This window comes from Frankliniella occidentalis, unplaced genomic scaffold (genome assembly GCF_000697945.3).
Source record: "Frankliniella occidentalis isolate FOCC.00 unplaced genomic scaffold, Focc_3.1 Scaffold459, whole genome shotgun sequence".
NCBI classification, from domain to species: domain Eukaryota; kingdom Metazoa; phylum Arthropoda; class Insecta; order Thysanoptera; family Thripidae; genus Frankliniella; species Frankliniella occidentalis.
Genome location: NW_026267577.1, coordinates 83,867 through 110,874, shown reverse-complemented (window position 1 = coordinate 110,874; position 27,008 = coordinate 83,867). Strand labels below are relative to the sequence as shown.

General features: G+C 44.9%; 1 protein-coding gene and 2 long non-coding RNA genes across 3 annotated transcripts; all 3 read left to right on the top strand.

Moving 5' to 3' along the window:
• The first annotated feature begins 159 nt into the window (after window positions 1-159).
• LOC127751388 (uncharacterized) lies at window positions 160-22,396 on the top strand. Its single transcript, XM_052274870.1, has 4 exons — window positions 160-7,002; window positions 16,770-16,988; window positions 17,055-17,498; window positions 19,041-22,396. The coding sequence occupies exons 1-4, from the start codon at window positions 6,847-6,849 to the stop codon at window positions 19,359-19,361; spliced, it is 1,140 nt and encodes a 379-aa protein (XP_052130830.1). The 5' UTR covers window positions 160-6,846; the 3' UTR covers window positions 19,362-22,396.
• LOC127751390 (uncharacterized) lies at window positions 7,576-13,391 on the top strand. The gene is made up of 2 exons (XR_008012107.1): window positions 7,576-9,237; window positions 13,054-13,391. It is a non-coding gene; the product is annotated as an uncharacterized LOC127751390 (long non-coding RNA).
• Window positions 22,397-22,401: 5 nt separating the features above from the next.
• On the top strand, window positions 22,402-26,984 carry LOC127751389 (uncharacterized). Its single transcript, XR_008012106.1, has 5 exons — window positions 22,402-23,411; window positions 23,541-23,592; window positions 23,674-23,704; window positions 23,838-24,329; window positions 25,694-26,984. It is a non-coding gene; the product is annotated as an uncharacterized LOC127751389 (long non-coding RNA).
• The last annotated feature ends 24 nt before the right edge of the window (window positions 26,985-27,008 follow it).

The following is a 27,008-nucleotide window of genomic DNA, read 5'->3' as shown; positions in this document are numbered from 1 at the left end:
CATAAGCCCGCTTATATAGCTTTTAAGCAAAAGAGCGGGCTAAAAACATAATGCAAGACGAAACTGAGCCATTTGACCTTGGTTGCAGAGGTAGGTCTGCTATGCTCCTTGAAAGCATAAGTGAAGATATACAGCTGGGGAAATATTTTCATAATGTACTTTTTGAGATGGACATACCTTGGAGGGTTAATGTTGACTTATCAAACATGCATCATGGGCTTCCTTGTCCTGATGGTGACGTTTTTGGGCTTATTTAACGTCCAGACACCGTCCTAGGTAACCCTAACAAGGTACAGTGGGAGGAGTCCAGGGAAACATGTGTAAGAGCAGTCATGACGTTGCAAAGTTAAGGTCGTGCATGGAAGGTACATGGAAGGAGAACTGTTTGCACAGATGACCCTCTTAATAACATAGTGTCAGGGGAGATAAAGCAGCACAAATATGATTCGACATCAGTAAAAATGGCAGCGAATAAGTATCCTCCTGATAGCAGAGATATGCATGCAGCAGATGGTTGGCTGAGCGATTAGCGAAGCCTATTCTCCGTCTTGTCGGAAAAAACTTTTTCTGTTTGTCTGTCTGCACGTCTGTCCGCACGATAACTCGAAAAGGAATTGAGCCAGCGACCTGGGATTTTCAGGGTCGTATTGTGTTATAACAAGACAGATCGAGTTCGAAGATGAGCACTCAGGTTCGAAAAATGGATTTAAAAAAAAACAAAACTAACAAATCCCAAAAATTACAATTTTTTTCTTTTTCTTTTATGGTTCCCTAGGGGGTCACTCGTAAGAGTAGAGCCCAATGGGCGACACTTTCAGCCGTTTTACTCTAGCTCCAACCGTTAAAGCGCTAGAGGGTATTTTTGACGAAAGCGAAAAAATGTACAACCCTGCATGCTCAGTCCAAGTGACGGGCCGTTGAGCCGGAGGCCCGTATCTTTTGAACATTTTTGCTCTACCCTACTCGGGTGTAAGCGCCGCAGGCCAAGGTAGATGCATGCCAGGCGTGTCGCAGCGTAACAGTGTTTCGTGAGATATCGCGAAGCCTGTTACGCGAGACGTGGTCTGGCGTACATCTACCCTATCACTGGATTAATAGGCTTCGCTAATCGCTCAGCCAACAACCTGTCCCGCTCCGGGCAGAACAACAAAAGCGCCAGAAGTAGTGTAAGAAATTCGTCATTGCAAAAGATCTGCGGATGGCACAGGGCTTTGCAGACCACGTCACCAGGAAGTACGGCGGCCGAGAAGACCTTCAAGAGCAGCACCTAAGTGTCGGTGACATCGGCGTGTTAGAGAAGAACGCTACGAGGGACAGGGCTTTACTCACCATCTTTACTGAAATGAGCCGAGCCCTTTCATCCAGGGAGGACTTCACTCGCACCCTGGAGCAGCTAGCTGCAGTCTGTGCTTCTCTGGGTATCAGGGCGCTAGCCGGCCGGGCCACTTCATCGGTTTGGGGGGAAATGGATCGCCGAAGGAGTTTGTGCTCCGGGTTACGTCGGATCTTTGCTGGCACGTCCGTCTCTGTCACGATTTGGATGCCACCACGGCCCGTCGCATCATAACCAGCAAACTCTGTGCTACGGACAGTAACCCTCGTAGGAGATTCAAATTTCCTGAGTGTTAGGAGCCCCGAAGCAGACTCGCTGTGGATATGTACACATTACAGTCCGGGGCGACACTCTAGGACGTGAAGCTGGCGCAACATCCTCCGCAATCAGCCGTATGCACCATGGCGGGGACGAATGACCTTTTCAAGTTAAAGTAACTTTACCGCGAGACGGGAGAGAAGGGGAGTGTCTCCAGGAATTTCGCAAGAAACGCCATTCGTGGTCGTCTGTGGAGTCTAATGAACGGCTCCGACATTGCCTGGCCCCGTCACGTTCTTGACGATTCCACCACACAGTGCCATTCCTGCAAAAACCCCAATACTGCAGGGGCAGTTTAATCACCCACTTGCAGGTGTTGGCAGGCGAGCGTTTCAGTGTCCTAGACGGTCACAAGGCACTTCCAGCAAAGAGTGACACCAGGAGAGAAGACGGTGTGCACCGTACCACATCCGGCTGCAGTGTAATAAGCTCACTCATTAAGACAATTTAAGAATCTACGTCAGTTAGGGAGGCTTTAAACAAAGACAAACGATTATTTTTTTAAACTTTATAACAAACAGATAAAAAAAGACCGTTTCAGTTTAGATGATTAGAAGAAAAGAAAAACAAACCTACTGCCATCTAATAACCCCCGAACTTCCGTCCCTATTCGCCCCGCGCCTGTTAAAGGTTTCAGTTTTCATTTTCTTGTTCTCGTCACCGAAACCTAAAGGGTCTTTTGGAATTTTCTGCTTTTCTTTGTCAAAAAAAAAGGTAGACGTGCCGCGTAACAAGTCGGTAAAACTGTTATGCTGAAGAATGCGTGGAAGACGAAAACGGACTGATGTCGGTTTTCTTGTTTAATGCAGTCTTTAGCGCTCTACTGCTTTATTGAGCGTCGCACCGCATGTAGAAGAAGAAAGTAAAGAATAAAAATGCGCCGGAACCCGTTCTGACTGAAACAAATGAAGTAGACCATTTCGGTTGAGGGTAAGAAAAGAAAAACATAGGCACAATAAAAGAATAGACCATTCCGGTAAAGCGAAAAGAAAGAAGAACAGACGAAAGAAGCAAAGGCAAGTATGAGAAAAATACGGTGGTGCGTCGGTTCCACGGTCGTATCAAACGGTTAAACGTGACTTGTCTGATGTCGAAATTCGTCTGAGAGTTAATGACAATAGTTCTCACTCTAAGGCGACGCAGAATATCTAGTTTACGATGGATTACGTTCAAGCGGTCCCAAGGCGCACCGTACATTTCTCATAGAACGCTTTGCTTCTTCCGTCTCTTCTTCTTTCTTTTCGGTTTACCGGAATGGTCTATTTATGTTCCTAGCTCAAACCGTTCTCGATTTATCGTGATGACAGAAAAACGAACACACAGACAGATTCGAAACTTTTTGATCTTCATTAGAGTAATAGGCTTCGCTGATCGCTCAGCCAATAATATACTAGGTAGATGTACGCCAGACCACGTCTCGCGTAACAGGCTTCGCGATATCTCACGAAACACTGTTACGCTGCGACGCGCGAGGCCTGCGGCGCTGACACCCGAGACGAGTTAATAGAAGGGTATTCGGGAACAGGGCCTTCCGGCCCCAAAATTTGACATACTCACAGCATTTGTTGGAGGAGATTACTCGAAAATTAAGGACATGAAACATGAAACTTCTGCTGTTCTGTAACGGTTTTTCATTAAAGGTTCGAATTTTGACAGATTGTTATGTAAAAACAACGTTTTAGTGATACTAGATAATCTAGGGACCCTTGAGCCAAGAGGAGGGTGTGATTCGACGTCAAGTGTTTGGTTTTAGTATTACGTCCTGCGAAACTTTTCAATATACGGCCGTTTATACGACATGAGCCCATTCAGTCGTTTTCACTATATTTTTGCCACGAAATGCCTCCCAAAGCCATCTTCGAACTCGATGTGTCTTTTTAGCCCGCCCTTCTGCTTTGAAAAAGCTATCCAGCGGGCTTATGCAAACGACCTCGTGTCTGTGTGTCTGTCTGTTCCACAAGAAGGAGATGTGCTAGAGACTTCAAATTTTCAGGGGATCTCCAGGTTCACTCCCACAAAACCAAACGCCTACGGCAAATCCTGCCAGCCAACCCTCAGGGGCTGAAAGGGGGAATCGAAGAAAACAGGCCAAAAAAGTTGGAATTTTTTTTGTTTTGTTATGATCTTGTAAGGGGTACCTCGTGAAAGTAGAGCCCTATGGGCGAAAATTTCGTCCGTTTTGCTCTATCTCTAACCGTTTACGCGCTAGAGGGTCTTTTTAGACGAAAATAAGCTTAAGATTGCCATAGTGAACAATAAGATGTAGAAAAAAGCCTAAAAATCGCAAAGTAGAAAGGAAACTCTCCCCCCACCCCCAAGAAACGTTTTCTAAGCAGAAGGGTGGGTTGTAGTCGAGGTGCTTAGATGACGAGTTGAGGGCCGAAGGCCCGCTACATTATTTGATTATGCTTTTTAGAAAACTGCGTAAATGAAACGGTCGGGCCGCAGGCCCGAGTGTCGCCGCCGGCAGGCCAAGCAGGCCCGGCCCCTGCCGAACGGAGTTGCCGGCGCAGCGAAGCGGAGCTGGCAACTCCGTTTGACGGAAGGGCGGGCCTGCTTGTTAAGATACAAAACGACCCTGAAATTCCCAGATCGCTATCTCAGTTAATTCTCGAGTTATCGTGCGGACAGACAAACACACACACACACACACACACACAAGCAGAATGAAACTTTTTCGGTCAGTGGAGTTATGGGCTTCGCTAATCGCTCAGCCTATTCTCCCACTCTTCTGCTTTTGATCCGACGGCATACTTCTCAGACAGAAGTGCACTCCTGAAAAAAAAAATTCTGTTATGCCCATTTTGGTAAGAAAAACTCCTTTTTGTGAGTAAGCAGTGAAAGCCAAACGGACGACATTTTAGCCCAGAGGGTTCTTCTTTCACGGTATACCCCTTCGGAGACCATCAAATATTTTCTCTAAATAATATATGTACTGTTGGGCGACTTTTGTGAGAGAAACTCCCTCTAACGTCTCAACGGTGAGAGCTGGAGCCAAATGGACGAAATTTTAGCCAAGGAGCTCTACTTACATGATTTACCCGTAGGGAGAACATCAAATATTTTCTAAAACTAGTATTTTTAATTTTGGGACACTTTTGTGTGAGAAACTTCCTCCAGTGCCTAAACGGTGAAAGATTGAGTCAAACGGACGAAAATTTAGTCCTGAGGACTCTACTTCTACGAGTTACCTCTTAGGAGACCATACAAAAATATTGTTTTCCCACTTCTTGGACCAACCCCTATTTCAGACCCACTCAGGGGTGGTTGCCAGGATTTGCACCACCCGTTACGTTGTCCGGAAGTAACATCCATCTTACCCTGAAAAATTCAGACCTCTAGCTCGCGTCCTCGTTGGGAAACAGACAGACACGGGGGCGATGGCATAAGCCCGCTAGCACTGAGGAGGTGGCGTGGCGCCGTCCATAAACAAAGCAGAACGCCGGCGACCATTCTCATACTGTGTTTTGTCGCAAGTGAATGTGTGATTGGCTGAGCGATTAGCGAAGCCCATAACTCCACTTTCGTCCGTTTTGCTCTATCTTGTACCGTTTTGGCGCTATGGCTCATTTCTTGGCGCAAACAACGTGAAAAAGACAAAATGGTCTGATAAATCGTAAAAAAGGCTGCATGTCACAGAATAGGGTATTCCGCTGCAAGCCAACCGGAACCTAAAGAAGAAAAGCATGCCTGCCCGATCTGTTTCCTCCTGAACACTGATTGGTCAACGATGACCTTGGTGTGCCGGCCAGCCAATGAGCGCGCGGAGGGAAGCAGATGGAGCAGTCATGCTTTCCTTCTTCAGATTCCGGTTTGCTTGCCGCGGAATACCCTATTGGAAAGGGAACAATCCTTAAACCACACATTAAGGGTCGAACCACACCCTCTTTTGGGCTTACGGGTCTCTAGATTATCTAGTATCACTAAAACGTTGATTTTTACACAACAATCTGTCAAAATTCGAACGTTAAATGAAAACCGTTATCAAACAGCACAAGTTTCATGTCCCTAATTTTAGAGTTATACGACCCCGACAAACGGCTCGAGTATGTTAAATTTTGGGCCCGGAAGGCACTGTACCCCTATACCATTTGTTTGTTTCGGGTGTCAGCGCCGCAGGCCTAGCTATATGTGCGCTAGGCGCGTCGCAGCGTAGCAGTGTTTCGTGAGATATCGCGAAGCCTGTTACGCGAGACGTGGTCTGGCGTACACATAGCTGGTAATAAATCAAGTTTTGAAGAATAGACCATTCCACCGACTGTGGAAGAAAGAAAAGAATCAAAAAGCACCGGAAACAATATTAATAAAAAGATCAAATCGTTCACTTTTTCTAGTTTTCTTGACCAAGATAATTATTCTGGACTTGTTGGTGTGCCACAGAGGTGTTTACAAATGATCTACATACTGGTTTTCGGTACTGGATCCGGTACTTTTTGATTCTTTTCTTTCTTCTTCCCCACTCGGTGGAATGGTCTATTTGTAAAGATAACTTGGGTCCTCACTAGACCGGCGTAACAATTTTGTGTCAAACGCAACAGTAAGTTTATACAATCTTCAAAACCGCCCCGTTGTCGTTGTTAGTGTACCAAGGTGCTACATGCATAGGCCCGTTCTAAACTGTTTCAAATAAAGCATTCCGGTAAAGCGGAACAGCAGAGGAATGCGAGGAACAAGAAAATGGAAGTTACCGTGTTAAAGCATAGCGATTTCCGTTTTCTTCTTCCCCGACTTCTTCTGCATTTCAGCTTTACCGGATTGCTTTATTTAACGACACGCACCCTAACCTCTACTAGACTGTCGCTCATCTTCCGCTTTGTTTGGAGACGGCGTTGCGCCACGCTACCTCCTCAGTGCTACCTTCTTCTTGTTCCTCTTATCGGGCAACTTCCTCACACGCAAGGAGTCATAGGCTTCGCTCTCGCTCAGCCATTTGTCTTGTTCTCGCGCCAAACAGTTAAAGGTAGCGACAGGGCAAGTCGAACACTCATTTGTAACTGTTGAACTAGGAAAATGTCTCGTTTGATGGTGCTATGTTAATTACCCCCTCAGCTCCACTCCGCTACCGCATTTATAGACTCCATTATTCCCATCAACGAGGTCTAGATCGAGGAGGCAGAATACGCCTCATTACTGGTGATTATGTGACTAATAATACAAAAGTGTGCCAACTTCGATTTTTTTCGTTGCTGTGATTAATGGGCGGCCTCCCGATCAATGTGCGGCAGCGTTCTGCGGTGAAGTCGTCACACTGTGCAGCTCCTTCGAGGATGCGACTCTACGTATATCTCTCTTGGATGTGCCTGGGAGAAGGGCCGTTGCAGCGATTTGTGCTCAGAATATTTAAGAGCAGGGTACGGTAAATCGCAGAAAATTACATTCCGTTTCTTTGACTGTCTGTATGCACGATAACTCGAGGGCAAACTGAGTGCGCGATTGTTTTTGAACTGTGAACCGTACTTGACAAAGAGGCCCTTGAAGATAAATTATTGTAGGTGTCTAACTGAAGACGGATGAATTTATAAAATTGCAAATCACTTAAAACACCACGCCTTGATTAAGCGAATGCCCTTGAAGAGCGAGTGCACAACTGCTCCTGTCAGTGCGCAACTAGCTTTACCTCCCAAGGAATGAATGAACAAGACCAAAATCACGCTGATTCCACAGCTATTGGTAAAAGAAAGCTTCTTCTTGGTCTACAAAGACTGGCTCTTTGTGTAGTGACGTACATACGGGTGATTCTGAAGCCCTAATAGGGTGTTCCAGGCTTTCCGGAAGTAGGAAAAGAACAAACACACAAACACACTGACTTTTCTATTTCCGTAATGGCTCTGACTGGTCAAACTGATCAGGTGCCACTGCAGCCTCTCTGTTATGAAAAACTGCCGGATCAGTTTCGGACCCCCCCCCCCCCATATTTGAGAGGCTAGAATCGGACCAAACAACCACGGTAATTTCTCATACTGGACAGGCGGGAACAGACCAATTAGTGAGTTTGTTCTCTTTGGCTGATCGATTAGCGAAGCCTATTACTCCGTCTGGTCGGAAAAAACTTTTTCTGTGTGTCTGTGTATGTGTGTGTCTGTCCGCACGATAACTCGAGAACGGATTGAGCTAGCGACCTGGGATTTTAAGGGTCGTTTTGTACCATTAAAAGACAGGTTGAGTTCGAAGATGAGCATTCTAGCTGAAAAATTTGATTTATATTTTTTTTTAAACAACGGGTCCCAAAGATGACGTTTTATGAAAATATTTTTTTGTGGTTTCCTCCCAGGAGGTAACTCGTAAAAGTATAGTTGGTTCACGAAATTCTGACACACCGGCACGCAAAGGACTTGGAGACAATCACTCCCTGATTCTTTGTTGACGTCGTAAGCATCGTAAGCAGTATGGTCACACTCATAAGGGTCGGATCGCTAGGTTAGAGCTGCCAGGCTGTACTTCGCACTCTCCCGCTGGTAGTGGGCCCCCATAAAAGAGACGCGAAGATGTTTGGCAGCAGTATCACTGGGCCCGACGAGGGCCGGGGACCCTCCGCCAGCAGGCCTTCACGCATCGTAATGACGCTTACAATGAGACCTCGGGTCAAAAGGCCTGCCGGTGTGTTAAAATTTCGTAAACAAACTATAGAGTCTTTTAGACGAAACTTTTCTCCGTTTTGCTCTAGCTCAAACTATTTAGGCGCTAGAGGGTATTTTTGATGAAAAACAAGCAAAAAATGTACAACCCTGCATGCATAGTCGACGTGAAGGGCAGTTGACGGGCCGTAGACCCGCACCTTTGTGTACATTTGTCCACTACCCGACTCGGGTGTCATCGCCGCAGGCCAAGGTAGATGTATGCCCGGCGCAGCGCAACAGTGTTTCGTGAGATTTCGCGAAGCCTGTTACGCGAGACGTGGTCTGGCGTACGTCTACATTGTTAGCTTCCGATTTAGATAGCCTGGAACACACTATTAGTGTATTTTTTTTAGTGATAATTGGCCTGAGTTGAAATAATTTTGATAATGTAAGAAAAACTTCATACTTTAAAGTGAAACACACGGTCTTATGACGATCTGTTGGATACTATCACATCCGAAAATTGCTTAGGTATTGAAACGCACTATCGACTGCTTAAGTATCCAGCAGCTCGGCTTGACCGCGTGCGGATAAGTTCAAGGTGTCGAACTGTCCTTTTATCAAATACGAAATGAGATAGCTGCCCATAAGATGGTTAGTAAGAGGCTAGACAATAAAAGAAGGTATGAATATTTGTGTCTCGTAACGGACAAGTCATCCGACGCAAATGTCCATAAACGTCCGAGTTGTGGGCAAAGAGAGTATGTATAGTCGAAATGTCTGAATATTCAATATCAAATACGTGGTCTGCGTTTTTAAACATATTCTTAAGTGACCTGCATTTTCTTTACTCTTGCAGGTTTTTTTTCCTTTGACGATGCGCTCCCATGAAGCAATTGGAATTTTGGACTGTGAACTGGAAAATATCGAAAACGAAAAGGACATCGGAGACACAACAGTACCTTAGGTCACAAGTGCCAAAGTCAGAGGCTGTTCTGAAAGACTTTAGAAGAATGCGGCTTAGTCCTGGTATCACTATGTGCAGAAAAATTTTAAGTCCCTGCGAAATAGCTTTAACCCTAACACATAGAAAGTAGACGTGTCATAGATTTCGAAAAGACATCTACACTGTTAGAAAAAATCCTGGGATTTCACGGAGGAACACTCGTGAAAAGTATCGCCAAAGTCCTTTGGGATTTCCTAAAGAACTCTATAGATTTCACGTGTCGAGTTTGGCTTTGAAACATATTGTCAAACGAAAACTTCCACCTTCAACATCTGTTTTAGTACACTAAAACTAAGAACGGTGTCCTCTGGGAATTTCTAATTGTGGTGGAAAGTGAATCTTCGGGAAATCCCAAGAAATTTTTAACATATATGGATAGATGCCTAGACGTCTAATGACCACACTGTAAATCAGAGTGTGATACAGACTACACGTTTTCTGTGATACAGAAATATTGCACGATGTTCTGATGGTCATCGCAGGAAAAGTACAACATTTAATGCATTGCTTATATTTGTGATAACCATCACTCATTTGAGCGATACTTTTGTGTATCATAGTTTTGTGCGATGTGCATTCACACCGTTTTGTAGGAAATCCGAAATCATCGCATTATTTTGCAATGGGCACCACATAAAATTTGTGATAAAAATTGACCCCTTTCCCAGAAGTGATAAATCATGGGAATCACACGGGGCGTTTTATCACACGAAAATGCGTGAAAAGTATCACACTTCGAATTACAGCGCATCTACTCGTAACTCGTCGCTTACTCAAAGCACGCGCACTGTAAAAATTACCTCGGTCGTCCATACGGAAATATGCCGTTTATTTAAGGATACGCGGGAGACAAATCGAGTTTGCACTAGAATTCCGACTACAGGAGTATTGATTAAGCTGTCAAGCGCTGTCGTCCAGCGCGTCGCCATTGTGTCACAGACCGTCCAGCGTGCTCGACCTCCTCTCCCCGCCACCTCAGCTAGCCGCCCGCCCGCCCGACTACTAGAGGGAAGGATGCTCGCGGCAGGAGGAGACAAAGTCACTCATACAATGCACGTCCGCTCACTCGGTGCACCTGTCATAAATATGTTACAGCCGGCCGCCTCGCCAACCTCGCCCGCCTGGCCCACCCCTGCCAAAACGCAGGGTAGAGCGGTTTGATGGCCATTTTCGGCCGTTTTCGTTCTATGATTACCCCTAAACTAAATTTCTAATCAACACACGGTTGATTCGAGAGCATTCTTTGAACTTCCTTTACTTCCTGACGTTTTGAGTTTTCAAATTAGTCTAATGGGAAGCTACCCAGGTCTGTTTAAAAAGGGGGAAGAAAATGGCATACTTTAAGCTCAAATATTGGTCTAATGACAAACGATGTCCAAAATATCTCGACGTGAGGAAGTAGCTTTCAGTGAGAACTATCCGCTGGATAAAACCGCATGCCAGTATCACTCATAGTTTGGCGGCAATCTTGGAACGAAATTGACAAAATTCCACACGGTGAGGTCAAATATTGGTCCAATGGCGAACGAAGTCTAAAATTTCTCGACGTGAGAACGTCGATTTCAGTAAGAACTATCATCCAGGAAAACCGCATGTCAGTGTCGCTTACAGTTTGGCGGCAATCTTGGAACGAAGTTGACGCTATGTAACGAATTGTCTCCCGCGTACCCTTAACCCACAGCGTCTCCATCGAGGCGGAAATCACTTGGGTTCGTAGCGTACGGGCTATTTCTTGGTATTTCTCCTGCCATTGCAGTTATTTCTTGCCTATTACGGATTATTTCAGGGTATTTCGCGGCATTTCGGAGTATTTCAGGAGTATTCCGCGACTATTTTACCGGCTATATCGCGTCTATTTCGCTCTATTTCGCCTTCGGCATTTCGGGGGAAGGTGTACGAACCTTTTCGCAAGTGATTTGCCCCTTGATCGCTGTACCATAGGTTCCCAACCCTCTTCCTATACTACGGAACGCCGTATACAGACTCTGTATCCAAGAGTGATTTTTACAGTGCACGGCGCAGCGCCTACACCAAGTATCTCTGCGCGACGCTCGAGAAACCAAGTATCGTTGCGTGACTTTAGTGAAACCACTTTTCTCCATTTTTGGGTGATTTTTGAAAACCATTAGGGAGAGCGGGTACCATGAACATGGGGCACGATGAGCATTTTGAATTAACGCGCCGATGATGTCACCGCCCCCGACCAGCCAATAAGACGTTGATAGGGGGCGTGCCAGTGGATGTTTTTATCTAGAGCTGGAAGTCATACGGCGCGTAAGACGCAGAGGGGAGGTTTTTATAAATTTAAAGAGAGCATTTTAGGTAAATCGAGCATACAATTTTTGTTTAGGATATTTTTTTTTATATAGCCGAATGTTGAGTCCAACAGTACAAGCGAAGTTTACCCTGCCCTCTATAACCTTACTATGAAATACGCCTAGAGGCGATTTTTCAGAACACTTGAGGTTAACTCAGGTCTCTCTAGACCAAAACGTTGCCTGTTGGGGCACGATGAGCAGTTTTTTGCGGGGTAACATGATCATGCAAACGTCAAAACTTATCATATTCAAATCAAAACCTGGTTAGTGATTTGGATTCAGTTCGTCAAAAGAAAACGAACGTGTTCTATTAGCCCAAATGATCGGAGGCAAAATGCCAGGAGTTGACGTTCAAAGTGACACTAAGTCGTTTTTGGCACTTGTTGTCAGTTTCAACGTCAACAACTCCAAATCACTCACCAGATTTTGATTTGAACATAATTAGGCTTTGACGTTTGCGGCTGTTAGCTCACACGTGACCCAGGCGAAGTCTGGGAAAGAGCCGCTACCCACACGATTCCCAGGCGCGGAGCTGGGAACGCATATTGTTTTCCAGGCGCGGCCTGGGACAGAGCCCACACGTTTTTTCAGATTTTCTGGATGTCTTTCTAGGACACAAATATGCAATGCATGATCATCGTACCCCACCTACTGATCATGGTACTCAATGAACATAAGGCAGGGTCCCAATATTTTATACCCAGTTCAGCAATGGTTTGATTGGGAAAAATTAATTCCTAAGTGTGTTCGATCTAAGAGAAATAGCCCCCCCACCTGAGCCTATGATCCAGCTGCCATCCAATACTATGGGGGAGGAAAGGCTTAAAACTGATAAGTGATCATGGTACCCCGCTCTCCCTTTTGTTCCTCAAAAATCGTCAAAAAATGCGTAACGTGGTTTCACTAGAGTTGCTCAACGTAACTTGGTTTCTCAAGCATCGCGCAAAGATTCTTGGTTTCTCTAAAGGCGCTCCGCCGTGCGTTCTTTGAGTAAGGGACGAGCGACCTGTCAGGGACCCCTTTATTGCGACGGAATTTGACTTCGTGCAAATTTTCTGCAAGAGAGGGACGTCCGAGGGGTGGATAACTCCTGAATTGGGTGTACAAATTTCAAGAATTGAATTTGAATTAGCTTGAATTGGCTTGAATTGAATTTGAATTGGACTGAATTGGTTGAATTGGTTTTGAATTAGTTTGAATTATTGCGATTTTATGTTACTGAATTAGCGTGAATTGGCTTGAATTGAATTGACTGAACATAGTCTTGAATTGGACTGAATTAGTTGAATTAGTTTTGAATTAGTTTGAATTAAATTGAATTGGTCTGAATTAGGATGAATTGGGCAGAATTAGGGGTGTACACTTGGCAGGGGAGTTATCCACCCCTCGGGGACGTCCCGAGTTATGCTGGCTGCAAAATCTAGGTGCTCTAGCTCAAACAGTTCCGGAGATAAATGCATGTTAAGTTACAGTGTGACAAATACTCGTAAGGGTTACGGGAGAATTTTCCATTTATTTCAGAGAACTAGTACTATGACTGCTATATAGGAGTGAAATGCAAGTTCAAAATGCACTAATAAAAAGGGCACCAGCGACAGAACTAACCACCGAGTACGGCTACAGGAAATCTAATGCCATAAGTAAGTAGTCAAAACAGGACTTGATAAAACAAAACAGTTCAGACTATTTCGGCAAATACTAGTCTTGGGTTACCATATGTTGAAAACAAAATTATTACACAAATGTCAGTAGGAGCATTGTTTCATCTCTCGCGGTAAGGGTCGCTACAATTTTGTCTTGTTTCAGTGCGAACCTTTCTGTAAACCAGATTATCAATAAAGAGTCAATTACTTTGCAAAGCTTGACTAGTTACTTCCGACTTCACGGGTTATGGCCTCCCAGCACCCACCAACGTCACGCAGCTTAAAGGCCCATGCGATAAGCTGTTGAAATTTCATACGCACACGAGGCGGTGGGCCAAGGTGACAATGCTGTGTGAAAAGCAGTGTCTTACTTCGCCTCTTTATTGCACGGCAGTATGGACCCTGCACCCCGCTCTGAAGCATCACATCATCACATGGTCCAAAGGCCAAAGGTGCGGAGACGTATACGCGGCTGAAGAGTTTAATACATATTAATATCTAAAGCAGTACCCCTCTTTTAATGTCAAGCTCGACACATCTTACTCTATTCATATTGCTGTGTGAGGATCGAGAGCAAATGACTACGGCACCTTTGAATAACATGCACGCATTTCGGCTGCTAGATCCGGCTGAACTGCGTGGACCTCGGACCTAGCACATGGTAATAATGATTTTTGAGGAAAAGGTGAAAACTTTGAGAAACACGTATGTTTATTCCAGCAGGAAAACTCATCAGATCTCGCTGTAAATTTCGGGGAATCTTCTCACAAAATAAGAAAAATCTTTTTGAGGAGACTTCGACTTCCTCGATATGAGGGGCTTTTCTCAAACCAAAGGGGTTCCTCAAAGTTTTCCATTTGCCCTCAAAAAATCAAATATTATTTTAACTGTGCAGTCGAACTGCGTGGATCCTATCTATGCCCAGCTGCCGAAGAGCGTGACTCCACGATGCTGACTAGTCCATATTTCCATTGTTTTGTCAAATTAAATAGTTTAACATCACAAAACAGTGTCCCAGGAATTCAATCACATTTTAACTGAGACCTAATCTAGCACGAAGAAATTTATAGTTCTGACTCTGGCCCATATCATTTCTAAGTAAATACATCAGTAAGATTTTCAGAGGCAGGTTAGTACTGGAAATGGACAACCCTCAATTTTGAACCTTTACCTTACCTAGCCCTCTAAATAAGTTTAATATGTGACACCCTGCTACAATAAGCGAGTATCTAATAGTATTTAGCGGTACACAGTGCATTTACGATATTCGCATCTATTCATCAATTGATCACTGCTCATAATAGCAGCTACCTTATCCTTTATTTGCATAGTACTAATTATTTATCTCGTACTTAGTTGACGAGTATTGTGTAGAAAGGCACTATTTTCAACCTTTTTTTACTTCTGCAATTTTTACTCTGCTTCTCTGATACGAGAAAGCAATGAAGCAGGCTCACGGGCTCATGCATAACTTCTGGCGTCTGATATCTGTCGTGTGTCTGTGACAATACAAGCTAAAGATGTGAAATTTCAGGGTAACCAAGGATAACTAGGGTAGAGGATATAGTGATCGACCTGTTAAGCGCACATGCGCATAATTCTGCGTGCCACCGAGCTGCTGATCACAATTTTCAAAATTCGCTACGTGCAATGGCAAGGTAAGGGTTTGGCTCGGACTATGCGGTGGCTGGTGAGTGAAATTCTAAATTCTCATTGGTTTAAACAGCCCATGAATTTGGGGTACGATTGTCACAGTGAAGTGATTGACCCCGTTGGCACAGTTATTGTCCGGACTGATACAGTGATTGTCCCCTGCCATTTTTGTCGATAGAAGTGGTAATACAACGCAGATTTCTTTGGTTGTCTTTTTGGGTGCCTATTCGGGCCACACGACTATAATCTGCCTCTCTGAAACAACCGCTTCCATCCATCCCCCCACCCCCACCCCCGGACCAAAAAGGTGTTCTTTTCATTCAACACATTTAAACAAGTAAAGTAGTGCGATTTTTTGCTGTGCGTAACGTGCTCCAAACACTTCTACTGCTTTGCAAAATCTATGATTTGCCAGGTGTAGGCTGCTAGGGTGGCTCTACTGGCTCCCTGCACGCAAAAAAGGCAGGAAACGCCCTAAAATTGCCTGTTTTAGTAATTTTGACGTGCTGTACTTGGCCATTCACGAGCCGAAGCGCCTGTATCTGACCCAGTGCCTCCAAACGGGCTTCTTCGTGCGGGCTGCTTCGCTTCAGCCCCGAAGTGAACCGAGTGAACCAGCCCGCACGAGCCCGCAAGGCTTTTTCAAACCTAAAATTTGGTTATATATTTCTATTAAACTGCATTTTTGCCTCGAGATCTTACCGACGGAAACCATTCTTGAGATCTGTCAAGGCCAAAATGCAATTTATTTGGAATTTATAACCAAATTTTAGTTTTGAGAAAGCCTTGTGGTGCGGGCTGGTCCATTTACCTTGCGGGGTCGTGCGGGCTGGTTCAATTCGGGGCTAAAGCGAAGCAGCCCGCACAAGGAGGCCCGTTTGGAGGCACCGATCTGACCATATCATGTTTCTTCCGCGTGTCTATAGAATACTTGTACATGAACTCGCGGTATGCCAGCCCTTCGAAGGGTTGCCTGCCTATAGCGCTTTCAGCGCAATTTGGAAAGCGATTCTTAGGTCAAAGTTTGAGAAACTTGTAAATCGTCTCTATGCGAGACGTGAACACCTTGAAATGTTCGTTCAGTGGCAGTGGGAGTAGTAATGGGGTGTGAGAGACCACAGAGGACGTACACGAGTGAAATTCTGTTCGAATAACATTCTTTTTCGACGAAGGGACAATCACTGTCACATTAGCTTTTCGGGAACTAGTGATTGTCCCTGCCCCCTAAAGCAAGCTGCAGTCAAATACTTGCATTATCTCCTCTGCCATGTGGAACGATGAACCTTCATCAAACTATCTGCAAAGAAGTTTTCGAACACATGCGTTGGCTTACGGTCTTAACCCAGATTCTAACCCTCTGCTTTTAGTCCAAACGCTAAGAAACTCGCCTCGTGCGTCACTGTGTAGTCCCAAGCGACGCCGGCTGTAGGTCCCATCTCAGGGAGACGGGCGTGGTGATGGTTGCGCGACTCAAAAGTGAAAAGAACGACCTATAGATGGCACTATGTCCGGTCTACCTGGGAACAACCGTTTACCCACCAGGGACCTTGAAGTTCAAGGGGGACAATAACTGTACCCCGGCGGACAATCACTGCATCCTCTACCCTTCTTAAAAATTGAATGCAACCAGTGGCAAATCCAGTTAATTCCTTGCAAGGGGCTTCAACACGCCAAGACTGCTTGGTTGCAAAGCAAATGTGGTAATTTCCAAGCACATTTTGCTTGAAAATTAGCACTTTTGCCTGTAACCAAGCAGTCACTTTTAGGGGGAAGGGTGCCCCAAACGATGATTATTGTATATATGTTTCATTATTTGAACTTGAAATATATTCTGGTCGTATGCAACATTTCTGAGTTGCGTGCACCTCGGCCCATGGAGAACTTGGCAAAGTCCCCTATTAACCTTTACATAAGTTACCTATCCTGTTCGGTCCTCTCAAGCTGACGCAGCTCTTCCTTGGACTGCCCGCGAGTGGAACCATCGCCACAGCGGTGGAGCAGACCTCTTCCTTGCAAACTGCTACGAGGCCAATTTCCATCCTGGGATCCTGCTACTCCGCGTTCGCATCTCTCGCGATGATGCGACGAGAGCGTTTCTGGAACATGATGCACGACATGAAGAGCCTTGTTCAAATAATGGAGGCCGCCCCGGGAGAGCAGGTTAAGGCAAGGATACGAGGCCTTTTCTTGTACAGCAGCTCGTTTCTAACCATTTTTATCGCACAGGCTTGGGTGGCTGGCACGCGCAAAAGCATTTTAAGGTTCGCTGCCGGGAACCTGATGCTGTGGCTGGCTACCGTTGGCAGCGCGCTGGTTGGTGCGGTGCTGCACCCTGAGCGCGTGGTTCCGTCGTGGCCGTTCGTTCCACTCGCCGGGACCTTGGGCTTTTACATTGCTCGCCTGAGCTACATAGTAAGCGTCTTCGTGATCACTGTGCCCATCGGCTTTGTGGTGACCTCCTTGGGCTGCGTGACCGCCACTGCGACCGGACTGCACCACGGCCTGGCGCAGAGCCTCGACACGGCCACGAGCCCGGAGAAGGTCCGGGACGTCGTCAAGGTTCACCAGCAGCTGCGCCATATAACTGTGGACCTTACAGATTTGTGTGCTGACAACTTGGGGCACATCTTGGTCAGCTCTTTCTGTCATTCGCTTATCGCTATTCTTCAGGTACGACGAGAGATCCAAACACGGCACGACGTGTCGGTAAAGGGGTGCAATCGGGGCAGGAGGAACGCAGGCCTCCGTAACTTATCATAACGCAAACGAATGAATACACACAGTCTCATCGGCGTTTTTGCGGTAACTCTGCTTTTCGTAGTGTTTTGAAAATTCCCAACAGTGTAATTTGCCGTAATTTACCGGCATTTCACCGTAATGCATGGGTAACATTACAATATTGCTAAAGACTATTAGATACTCGTTCATTTTAACAGGATGTCAAATATTAAACTTATTTACAGGGCTAGGTAAGTTTTCATAACACGAACAAATATTAGAAACTCAACGTAACGAAACACATTTCAAAATCGATAACCTACGGGCAGACACATGAAATGTAGGGGTTGGCAAGAATCGTCACAACCAAATAACCACACGCCGCATCGATTTAGGATTAAAGATGTACTAAGACCATAGAGGGACGCTAATTTTGCCGTCTGCGCCAGTACGCACACTCTTCAGGCACATGCCGATCTTCGCCTTCAAATGGAACGATGCAGTCCTTCTCGGTGTGCACGATTGTGGCGCAACGGATGGGTCTGCAACGGTCAAAAAAATTGCTAATTACTCCCAAAAGATGCGCTCAGTGGTTGACCTGGGGGTTTTGCAAATTTCGCAATGGAAGTACTCGAAACAAAAATCACAATGGACGAAACAAATTTTTAATTTTTTTCGTACTTCAGCTATATGATTTTTTCGAGTACTTCCATCTCAAAATTTGCATAACCTCTAGGTCAACCACTAGCTGCATCTTTTAAGAGTTAGAAGCAATTCTGTTGACAGTCGCAGACCAATCCGTTGCAGCACAATCGTGCAAACCAAACAGATTGCATCGTCCAGTTGGGGGTAAAGATGGGCATGTGCCTGGAGAGTGCGCGCACCGGCGCCAACGGCAAAATTATCGTCCATATATGCTCTTAATACACATTTAGTCCGAAATTGATGCGGCATGTAGTTTTTAGGTAGTGACTATTTTCCCAAACCCTTCAATTCACAGGTCTGCCCCCTTAAGTTATCGATTTTGAAATGTGTCCGATATTTATCATACATGCTGTGGCAAGGAGTTTGGCATGCCGAATAATTAACTTCTGTCCAATGGGAAAATGTTACAACCTACAACTTGAACTCACAAAATAACATTACAGGCAGTGCAGGAATAAGTTACGGAGCCCTGGGAGAACTCAGTTCCAGTGTCAAGGATCTACTCCATAGTATATTCAGCGTATTTCAAGTGACTCTTAGGAGCTGCAGCCAGGAAAATTGTTTCCTTGAAGCAAGGCGTAACTTAATGCCTTCCTTGAAGGCTACCTTTAGATACCACAAGACATATTCCTTAGCATAAGGGAAATATCGTTGAAATTTCCTTGAAAACAAAAAAAAAGGCTCACGTCATAAACCAAGGATCAAAATTCCCTTGTACGTTTTTAAAAGAATTTTTCCTGGTTTAAGGATACCATTTTCTGGGTGTGCACTGTATTGTAAAATGTGCAGGTGTTGGCGAACGACACGACCAGCTTCACATTCGCTCAACTGCTTCGCGTTGTGATAGTCTTCCTGCAGCTGTCGCACCTCAGCCAGGAGCTTTCGGACGCTAGCCTGGTCTTACAGACGGCCGCCTACCAGGCCGCCTCTGGAGGCTCCGTTAGTCTGTCGGAGGCCCGCGCCCTCCATCTGGCCATGCTGACCTCCAGCAGGCAGCCAGCTCTGACCTGCAAGGGACTGGGCCGGCTCAGCCTCGCCAACGCGGGGAAGGCCTTCAACCACTTATACTCGGTCGTCAACATGCTGGGCCCGAAGGTCCGAGGGCCCTAGAAACTTTGCTCTGGGTGACTTCTGCTATGAACTACTTTTAAGAGGAGTCAACGTAGTCTAAAATTGCGCGAGTCGTGGACCCGCTTTCTGTAAAAAGCTGACAAAGCATAAAAACACTGTTTCTTAGTTAACGCAGGAAAAGATGAGCGTTTTAGTTGTTATGCGGGTCGGACTGTGTACAATAGATCTATCAAAGCCGCCACGGTAACGGAACTAACCGTTGACCCCTCGCTCGGTTCGGGGGGTAACCGAACCCAAGGGTGAGACTGAGGTGCCCTAAACAACCCAAACCCAACCCTTACAAGCTGCTAACCTAATCCACGGAAAAAAAAGTTGTCGAGGTTTAATCCTCATTTTTCAAAGAACCTCGACATGAATTTTGGTCGTAGTCCGAGCTCCGTTTGGTTTGCCTGGGCGCCGGTCAGCCAGACGTCTCGATCGTGTAGGGCCGGCCCTCCAAGATAGATGGGCGCGCTCAAAAACGGCCCCATCGAAAAGTGCCGTGAGCTCAGCGGCGCTTGGTCGCACGAACTTCGACCTCGACCAAAATCAACTACAAGGTGTATCCTTTCATTTGGGGCACGAACCTATTCGCCCTTTTAGACAGTCCCCAAGACTGTCTCTATCAGAAGAAGAATACGTGCCCCACCACCTCTCGTAGCTTCATATCTAGAACAGGGCAGCAGGGACTCGGATGTGTGTGTGGTGTGGCGACCGATGCGCTCAGCTCCGCCCCCCCCCCTTTCTCCATCCTCTCGCTCGGCTTGGCGATCGGCCACGCCTACTCTGGGAGCTCTGTGGCCTGTTCGAGGGGGCAGTCTCTTTTTCACCTTGTGGGCTATTTTTAGCAGATCCAGTATCACGGCTTGTACAACAGCTTAATTGGTCGCGTTCACGGTAGTCACCAATGACGTCATTGCCCTGAGGAGCAGGATAAGCTGGGTAGCGTTAACGAATGTCACCAATGACCACATTGTGATCACCAACCTGCATGGCCTAGTATTGTCAACAATACTGGGCCATTGCCCTATTAAAGTATTGTTATTACTGGGAGGAGCGGGGTAAGATTAGCAGCGTTGACGGTGGTCACCAATGACCACATTGTGGTCACCAGCCAGCATGACCCAGTACCACAATGTGGTCATTGTGGCTAGTGACAATGCTGGGTCATGCTGAGATGGGTAGCGTTCCTCGCCGTCCACAATGACAAACATTGTGGTCATCAGCCGGACCTACTTTAAATGTTAATTTTAATTCCTAGAAATACTTTGACCATGTTAATGACTGAAACGTAAATTCATAGAACGATAAGGCCGTATCATCTGCTTCCACGTTAGCGCGAGCTTGAGTCTTTTTTCAAAACGGCCTACGCAAGGATGCAGGGGTGAAAAAGCGTCACCTCAAAGACACAACTTTGACCCCTCCATTCCAGAGAGGTCGAAGGTCTGCCGATAGGTCGAAATGGACCCTGCAGCAAGTCTTAGGATATCTATCTTAAAATAAGTATTCCTTTTTAGGGACTCCACCCCTACGCGAAATAAATCGTACAATTCTAGTGCGCTCCCGGTTTACAAGTTGTTCGCGCAGGTACGTCGTAGGTTGGCGTTTGGTTTGTTGAGTTTGCGCCCGAGAACCGAAAACCGAAGTTTAAGAGCGAGAAACTGCGACCGCGCCATTTTTTGGCTTGCACTATTGTTTGCCTCTTTTCAATGAATGGCCGTCTAGTCGAAATAAAACAGTGGCCTCTTCAGATTTATTGCTCGATACTGCAAGTTTGCATACTAAAAGTAATATTGTAAAAATAATTGCCTGAAATATATTTGATTAGTGCGATATGCCGAGGGCACCTACTGGGAAAATTAGACATTTCCAGGAAGTCTCCGGGGACTCTTCCAACTCCCCTCGGAAAGGGCAAAAACTCCTGGGATTCCCAGGGCTTGTTTTTATGGTGAGAAGACACCTAGGGTTAGTATTTTTCTTTATTAGGTCCTGCAGCACACGATTGGTACTGAAATAAAATTTATTTTCCTTTAACATTTTAGAAGACTGCGAAGACTACTTTGATAGAAATTTCGACCCTAATACAGTGACAGGCAGTAAAAACGGGGGAACCGAAGGGAAACAAGAAAAAGCAGATGGGACTTATGAATGTTGATGATTTTTGTGGAAACTAACACAATTTTTTGACGTTGCAGGACAATGTTGAAGTCCAGAAAAATCGCCAATAGGGGACAGTGCGAGGGGTCCACCACTTGGAAGAATCGCTGTACACTTTCCAAAAGAATCACATTTCCAATCATTTCGAATCATTTACAATAACTTTCAATCATTACAATCTTTTCAATCTTTCCAATCATTTTGAATCTTTTTGAATCATTTACAATCATTTTGAATCATTTTCAATCACTTTGAATCACTTTCCAATCACTTTAAATCATTTTCCAATCACTTTAAATCACTATGAATCATTTACAATCATTTTGAATCAATTTAAAAAGTTGATATTCCTATCAATCATCACGTTCAATCATCACTTTCAACCACATTAAATCACACAAATCCTGAATAATGCGTTACACGGGTTGAGCCCTTAGTCGTTTTAAATCATTTTTACCTCAATTCAAATCATTTTGAATCAATTTAAATCATAATGAATCAATTCCAACCATTTTGAATCAATTCCAATCATTTTGAATCAATTCCAATCACTTTAAATCCCTTTCAATCACTTTACAATCATTAAATTGTTTTGAAATCTTTCAACCATTTTACAATCTTTCAATCATTTTACAATCTTTCAATCATTTTGCAATCATCACAATCATTTGCAATCAGTTTTGATTGCAATCACTGTACGAATTTTTTAGGAGTGGTGGACCCCTCGGGACAGTGACAAAAATAGTCACTTACTCTTAAGAGATGCGGCTATCGCGTGACGAGAGCGTTTTTCGACATTTCACTTCTTAATTACCGAAAATGGGCAAAATGTGTTCAAATTTTGACCTAATTTTTTAAACCAGAACTTTGACATTTTTCCTTTATCCCGCAGTGATGTCCACGGACATCAACTACTTTCGTTCATTCCCGAGAGGCTAAATTTTATGATAGCGCCTTTTACGCGACGCAGATCGATAGATTTAACGCTCCTGAGTTGACTCTCGAGGTATCGAATAGATCGATTCGGCCGCTGTGTGTGTGTGTAAACAAAGACCGTCACGACGCTCCGGCTTGGCGGCTGTGAGCTCTCGGCGAGGTTTAGAGGTGTGCCGCGGCAAGGTTAGTGACTAAAACAGTTCGAAAAAAATATTCCAAGCTCGAATGAGCCTTTGAGAATGCTGATCAATCAATATTTTAGTGTATTTTCAATGTTGCCTAACTCAATAATGCCGTGGAATAGTTGATTTCCCAGGACATCACTGCCGGGCCAGGAAATTCTATTTTATCAAGTGGGTTTTCATCCAAAATGCCTGACTGAGCGTGTTTCACCTTCAAACCAATGTGTTTTGTTTACCACAAAAAATATTTTTAGGGAACATGAAGTATTTTCCAAAATATTGAGGAAATTGTGAAATTTAGCTTTTTGTCGACACTTTGTCTGATTATAAAACGGATATAATAATGACTTAGGGTTGCCTTCAACTAACTCCGCATTCTCACCCGCACTGCGAAGGAAAACATACCCCTAAAACCTCCGGCAGGAAGCCCGTTTACATTTGGGAGGTTATTCGACTACACGGCAGTGATGTCCCTGGACATCAACTCAGAAAAAGCACTTTCGGACGCGACCAAACACTAAAATCGATAAAATCGTATTATTTGATGCCTAAATAGTGAGGAAGTCGCAAAAAATAATTTTTTTAAAGGTTATTTCCATGGTTGCCGGTTTAAGGGTTAAATCGGTCTCGTCATGCGATAGCCGCATCTCTTAAGAGTAAATAACATTTTTTGTCGGTGTCGCAGGTCCATCCATTCGGTCCAAATCGTGCACGCCACACGCCACGACAAGGTGCGACCGTCCACTTCGAGGCAAAGAAGATCGGGTTCACGAAGGTGTGCTCAGTATGTGCATACGCCAAATTGTAGCACAATTCATTCTTATGAAAAGGGTCTTTTGTTTATAACGCTGCGACTCGTAGTTTTTTAAAAATAAGATATCTCCTAAACCCTTGTATTTCACAGGTCTGCCCCCTTAAAAATGTTCTTGGATCATATAATGAGTGGTGTGGTGACAGTAAGTTTACAAAATATCTTTACTTGCTTTAACAGGTAGAATCTCAGAGCAGACATCTTTTTACTTATTTTTGTTTTTCAGAAAAAGATTGAATCAGACAGCGAATCCGAAGGTGAAGACAAAGACGAAGATGGTGTTAAAGAAAAGCAGGAGACCATAAGTCTTCATCATTTGAACTGTCTTTGAATCATAACCCTTTTTTCGATTACTGTTTCATTAATTTATTTCTGCCCTCCTTTTTGCAGGCTTCGGACGCCAAGCACAAGAAAGTTAAAGGACCTGAAGTGTGCAGCTACACACAAATGATACAAGCTTTTCAAATCTGCAAAGCTGGCAGTAACGAACGCCACAAACAAGGAAAGGGCCGTGCAGACCCTAGCCGGATACGTCTAAAAAATAATTGGTTTCGTTGAAAACTGCATGGGCCAGCCTGCCAATGAGTTTTTCTGGCTGGAAACACCAGAACATCGTGAAGAATTCCTCAAAACTTAAAACGGCCAGCATGCAAGATGATGCAGTGGCAAACTACACTCGTCAAAACCTTTAGCGGGCCACTTTTTTACGCCTGGATTAAAATATCTCCCCGAGCGCCTAGGAAGTCGAGATTTGCGACATAGACATGCATCCATGTGTGTAGTTTAACATCCTCGAGCGCGAATGTCGTGCGACACCCCTCACGCCGTACGCATCCCCTAATGATCATGGGGGCGGAAAAGTCGAAAAAAAAACCGTAAAAGGTAAGGGTAGAAGGGGGTGCCGGAAGTGGGTAAAATTTGGTGTACGGGTGTCCTAGGAACCAATCTGAAGGTTTTTGGCCCGTTCCACCCCCTCCGACAAACCACCCCCTACCCCCAGTTACCCCTACCCCCTCAAAGGGGTGGTTTTTTTGAAATCTCGTACGCTACGGGAAATCTTGTGGTTTGGCGTGGGCAACGACAGCGAAGTGCCCGTTTCACTTTCACAACCACTGGAGGGCTGTACTACCCCTAACTGTCCAACCCCTAACTGAAATTTCCCCATTTTTCACACTAAGGAGGCCTGGAAAAGTCTGGAAGTTGAGAATGTGTAGGGCGCACTGAGAAAGTCCCCGGTGGAAAACGCGACGATTTTCAAAAAGTGACCACCCCTGTGACACTTACGCCCTTCAGGGGGGAGCGGTGGCAAATCTGCTTTACAGCAGCTTAGGGGGTCATGAAATGCACCTCTGATCAAAATTGAAACGCGTTAGGACTTTTCGTTTTCGCGCAGCAGCCAAAAATGTGTGAATTTGCTCAAAACCATCCCCTAAGTTTACGCCCCTGTAGCGACAAAGTGGGTTGGAATCCGACGGTCGCCACCACGGTCACAGAAGGGCATAACCTTCATCTTTTCGGGTTTCGAGAGCCAAGCCGCTGGCAACACTCATTCAGGCCGCCAGGCCTGTTAAAAGAAGGTACTGCTTTGCACCGCGCCCGGGCCAGTGGCTGACGAGCACGCACACGGACTTGTCAAACTGGTTTCTCATCCGAAATTCCTTGACTTTTGTGCAAATTTAATGGATTACTGACGAGTCTAACAATCTTCTCGTCAAAATTTGCAAGATAGGCAACTCTTGCCCGAGGGGTCCTCCACTCTCCAAGTGGGTGTACAACGAGTTGCGTGAGTGTCCGCGAGTATTCGAGAGTATAAGCGAGTATCCGCGAGTTTATGCGAGTAATGGCGAGTTTATGCGAGTAATGGCGAGTATCCGCGAGTATAAGACGAGTATTTGTCGATTTTTTCGCGAGTTTTCGCGAATTTTCCGCGAGTTGTCGCGAGTTGTCGGGAGTTGTCGCGAGTATCATGCGAGTATTTTTCCTCGTGTACAACGAGTTGGCGAGTGGGGGACCCCTCGCTCTTGCCACGTTAAAACATTGTGCCATTGCTGCTTACACGAACCAGTTTTGGTCTGTTTATAAAACGAAACACCACAAACCGGTATTTTCACTGTAAAGAGTCAGCAACGACAATAGTTAAATCATTACATGCGTCCCTTTTCCTCCCCTTCCCCTAATTCTCTCTCTCTTTCTCCTCCAGGGCATTTTGATGTGTCTTCTTGCTTGTTCTTTTTTTTTTAAACTAGGTATCAGCTACATCTTGCTGACGCAGGGCGCTCCCTCGAGATTCTAATTGAAATTGAAAGCATCAACTGGCACTACAATGATGGCGGCGACCTTAACGAAATCAAGGACGGATGGAATTTTGTGGTCCGATTCCTTCATTGTGAAATACTTCATGCCGGATCAAAGAGGGGCGGGTCCCCGGTGAAATTATACGGAGGGATGTCCTTGAACCCCACCAGGGTGAAAACGGCCTTTTTGTGGTAACTGTCTCCAACCACAAAACTGGAACCACCCACGGCGCCTCTGTGATTGTGCTAAACGAAGCACAGATGGACAGAATGAAGTAGTTTGCAATCTTAAGAAGAGACATTGGGGACGCAGAACAATGGACTAGTGAAAAGTTCCTGTAGAAGAGCTGACCATTGCAGCTCTAGGGAAAACCTCAGAATTTATGACCTACTTTGATAAAAACTGGCATACGGAAAAAACACTCATCTAGTGTGGTGCGATTACCAGCGGAATGCAAGCTTCAGCCTCGGTGAAAGGACCACAGGCAGAGTGGAAAGTCACAATGTCAAAATCAAAATTATGGTGACAATCATGAGGCTGTGTGTTTTAAAGACCCTGTCATTCAGTGCTGCATCCTTAGAGAAAACGCACCTTTTGTGGGTAAATTTCTTCGTGCGCAGTGTGAGAGCAGCCTTGAACCACAAAGCAACACTATTCACATAACAACCACTGAAGATTGTGATTGAAAGTATTTTACTCAGTCAAGCCTAATCTGCTCACATATGATCAGAGAGCGTAAACTGCAGGGTAAAGCCCAGGGACATTTAAGGCCTTACATCACAGTTAAGCCCCTTGTTTTAAACTTATTGTTTCTGGTTATTTTTTAAAGTTAAAATGAGTCAGGTGATCAAAACTAGGTAATAATTATGTAGGTAGGTTCCTTTTTAAACAAATCATACAAAAAAAAAGTTCCGGAAACTTTGGGTTTGTAAAGGAACGACAGTTTTCATACTTGAGTCATTTTTCCCAATTATCACTTCGCAAGATTTCAGAAGCTAGGATAATGATAAAACCGTAACTTCTCAAATATTTGGAAGACATGTCATTTAGGGCTGAACCAATGAAAACAGTAGAAAATTATTAATTAAAACAAGAAAATAATTTTGGAGTATATTTGCAAAAATGTTATTAATGTCTACAAATGCTACAAAATTATTTTCTTGTGAAATCTTGCGCGTTAAGTGATAATTGGGAAAAATGACTCAAGTATTAAACTGTCGTTCCTTTACAAACCGGGTAGGTTCTGAAGGGTCCCCTGTCTGGAGG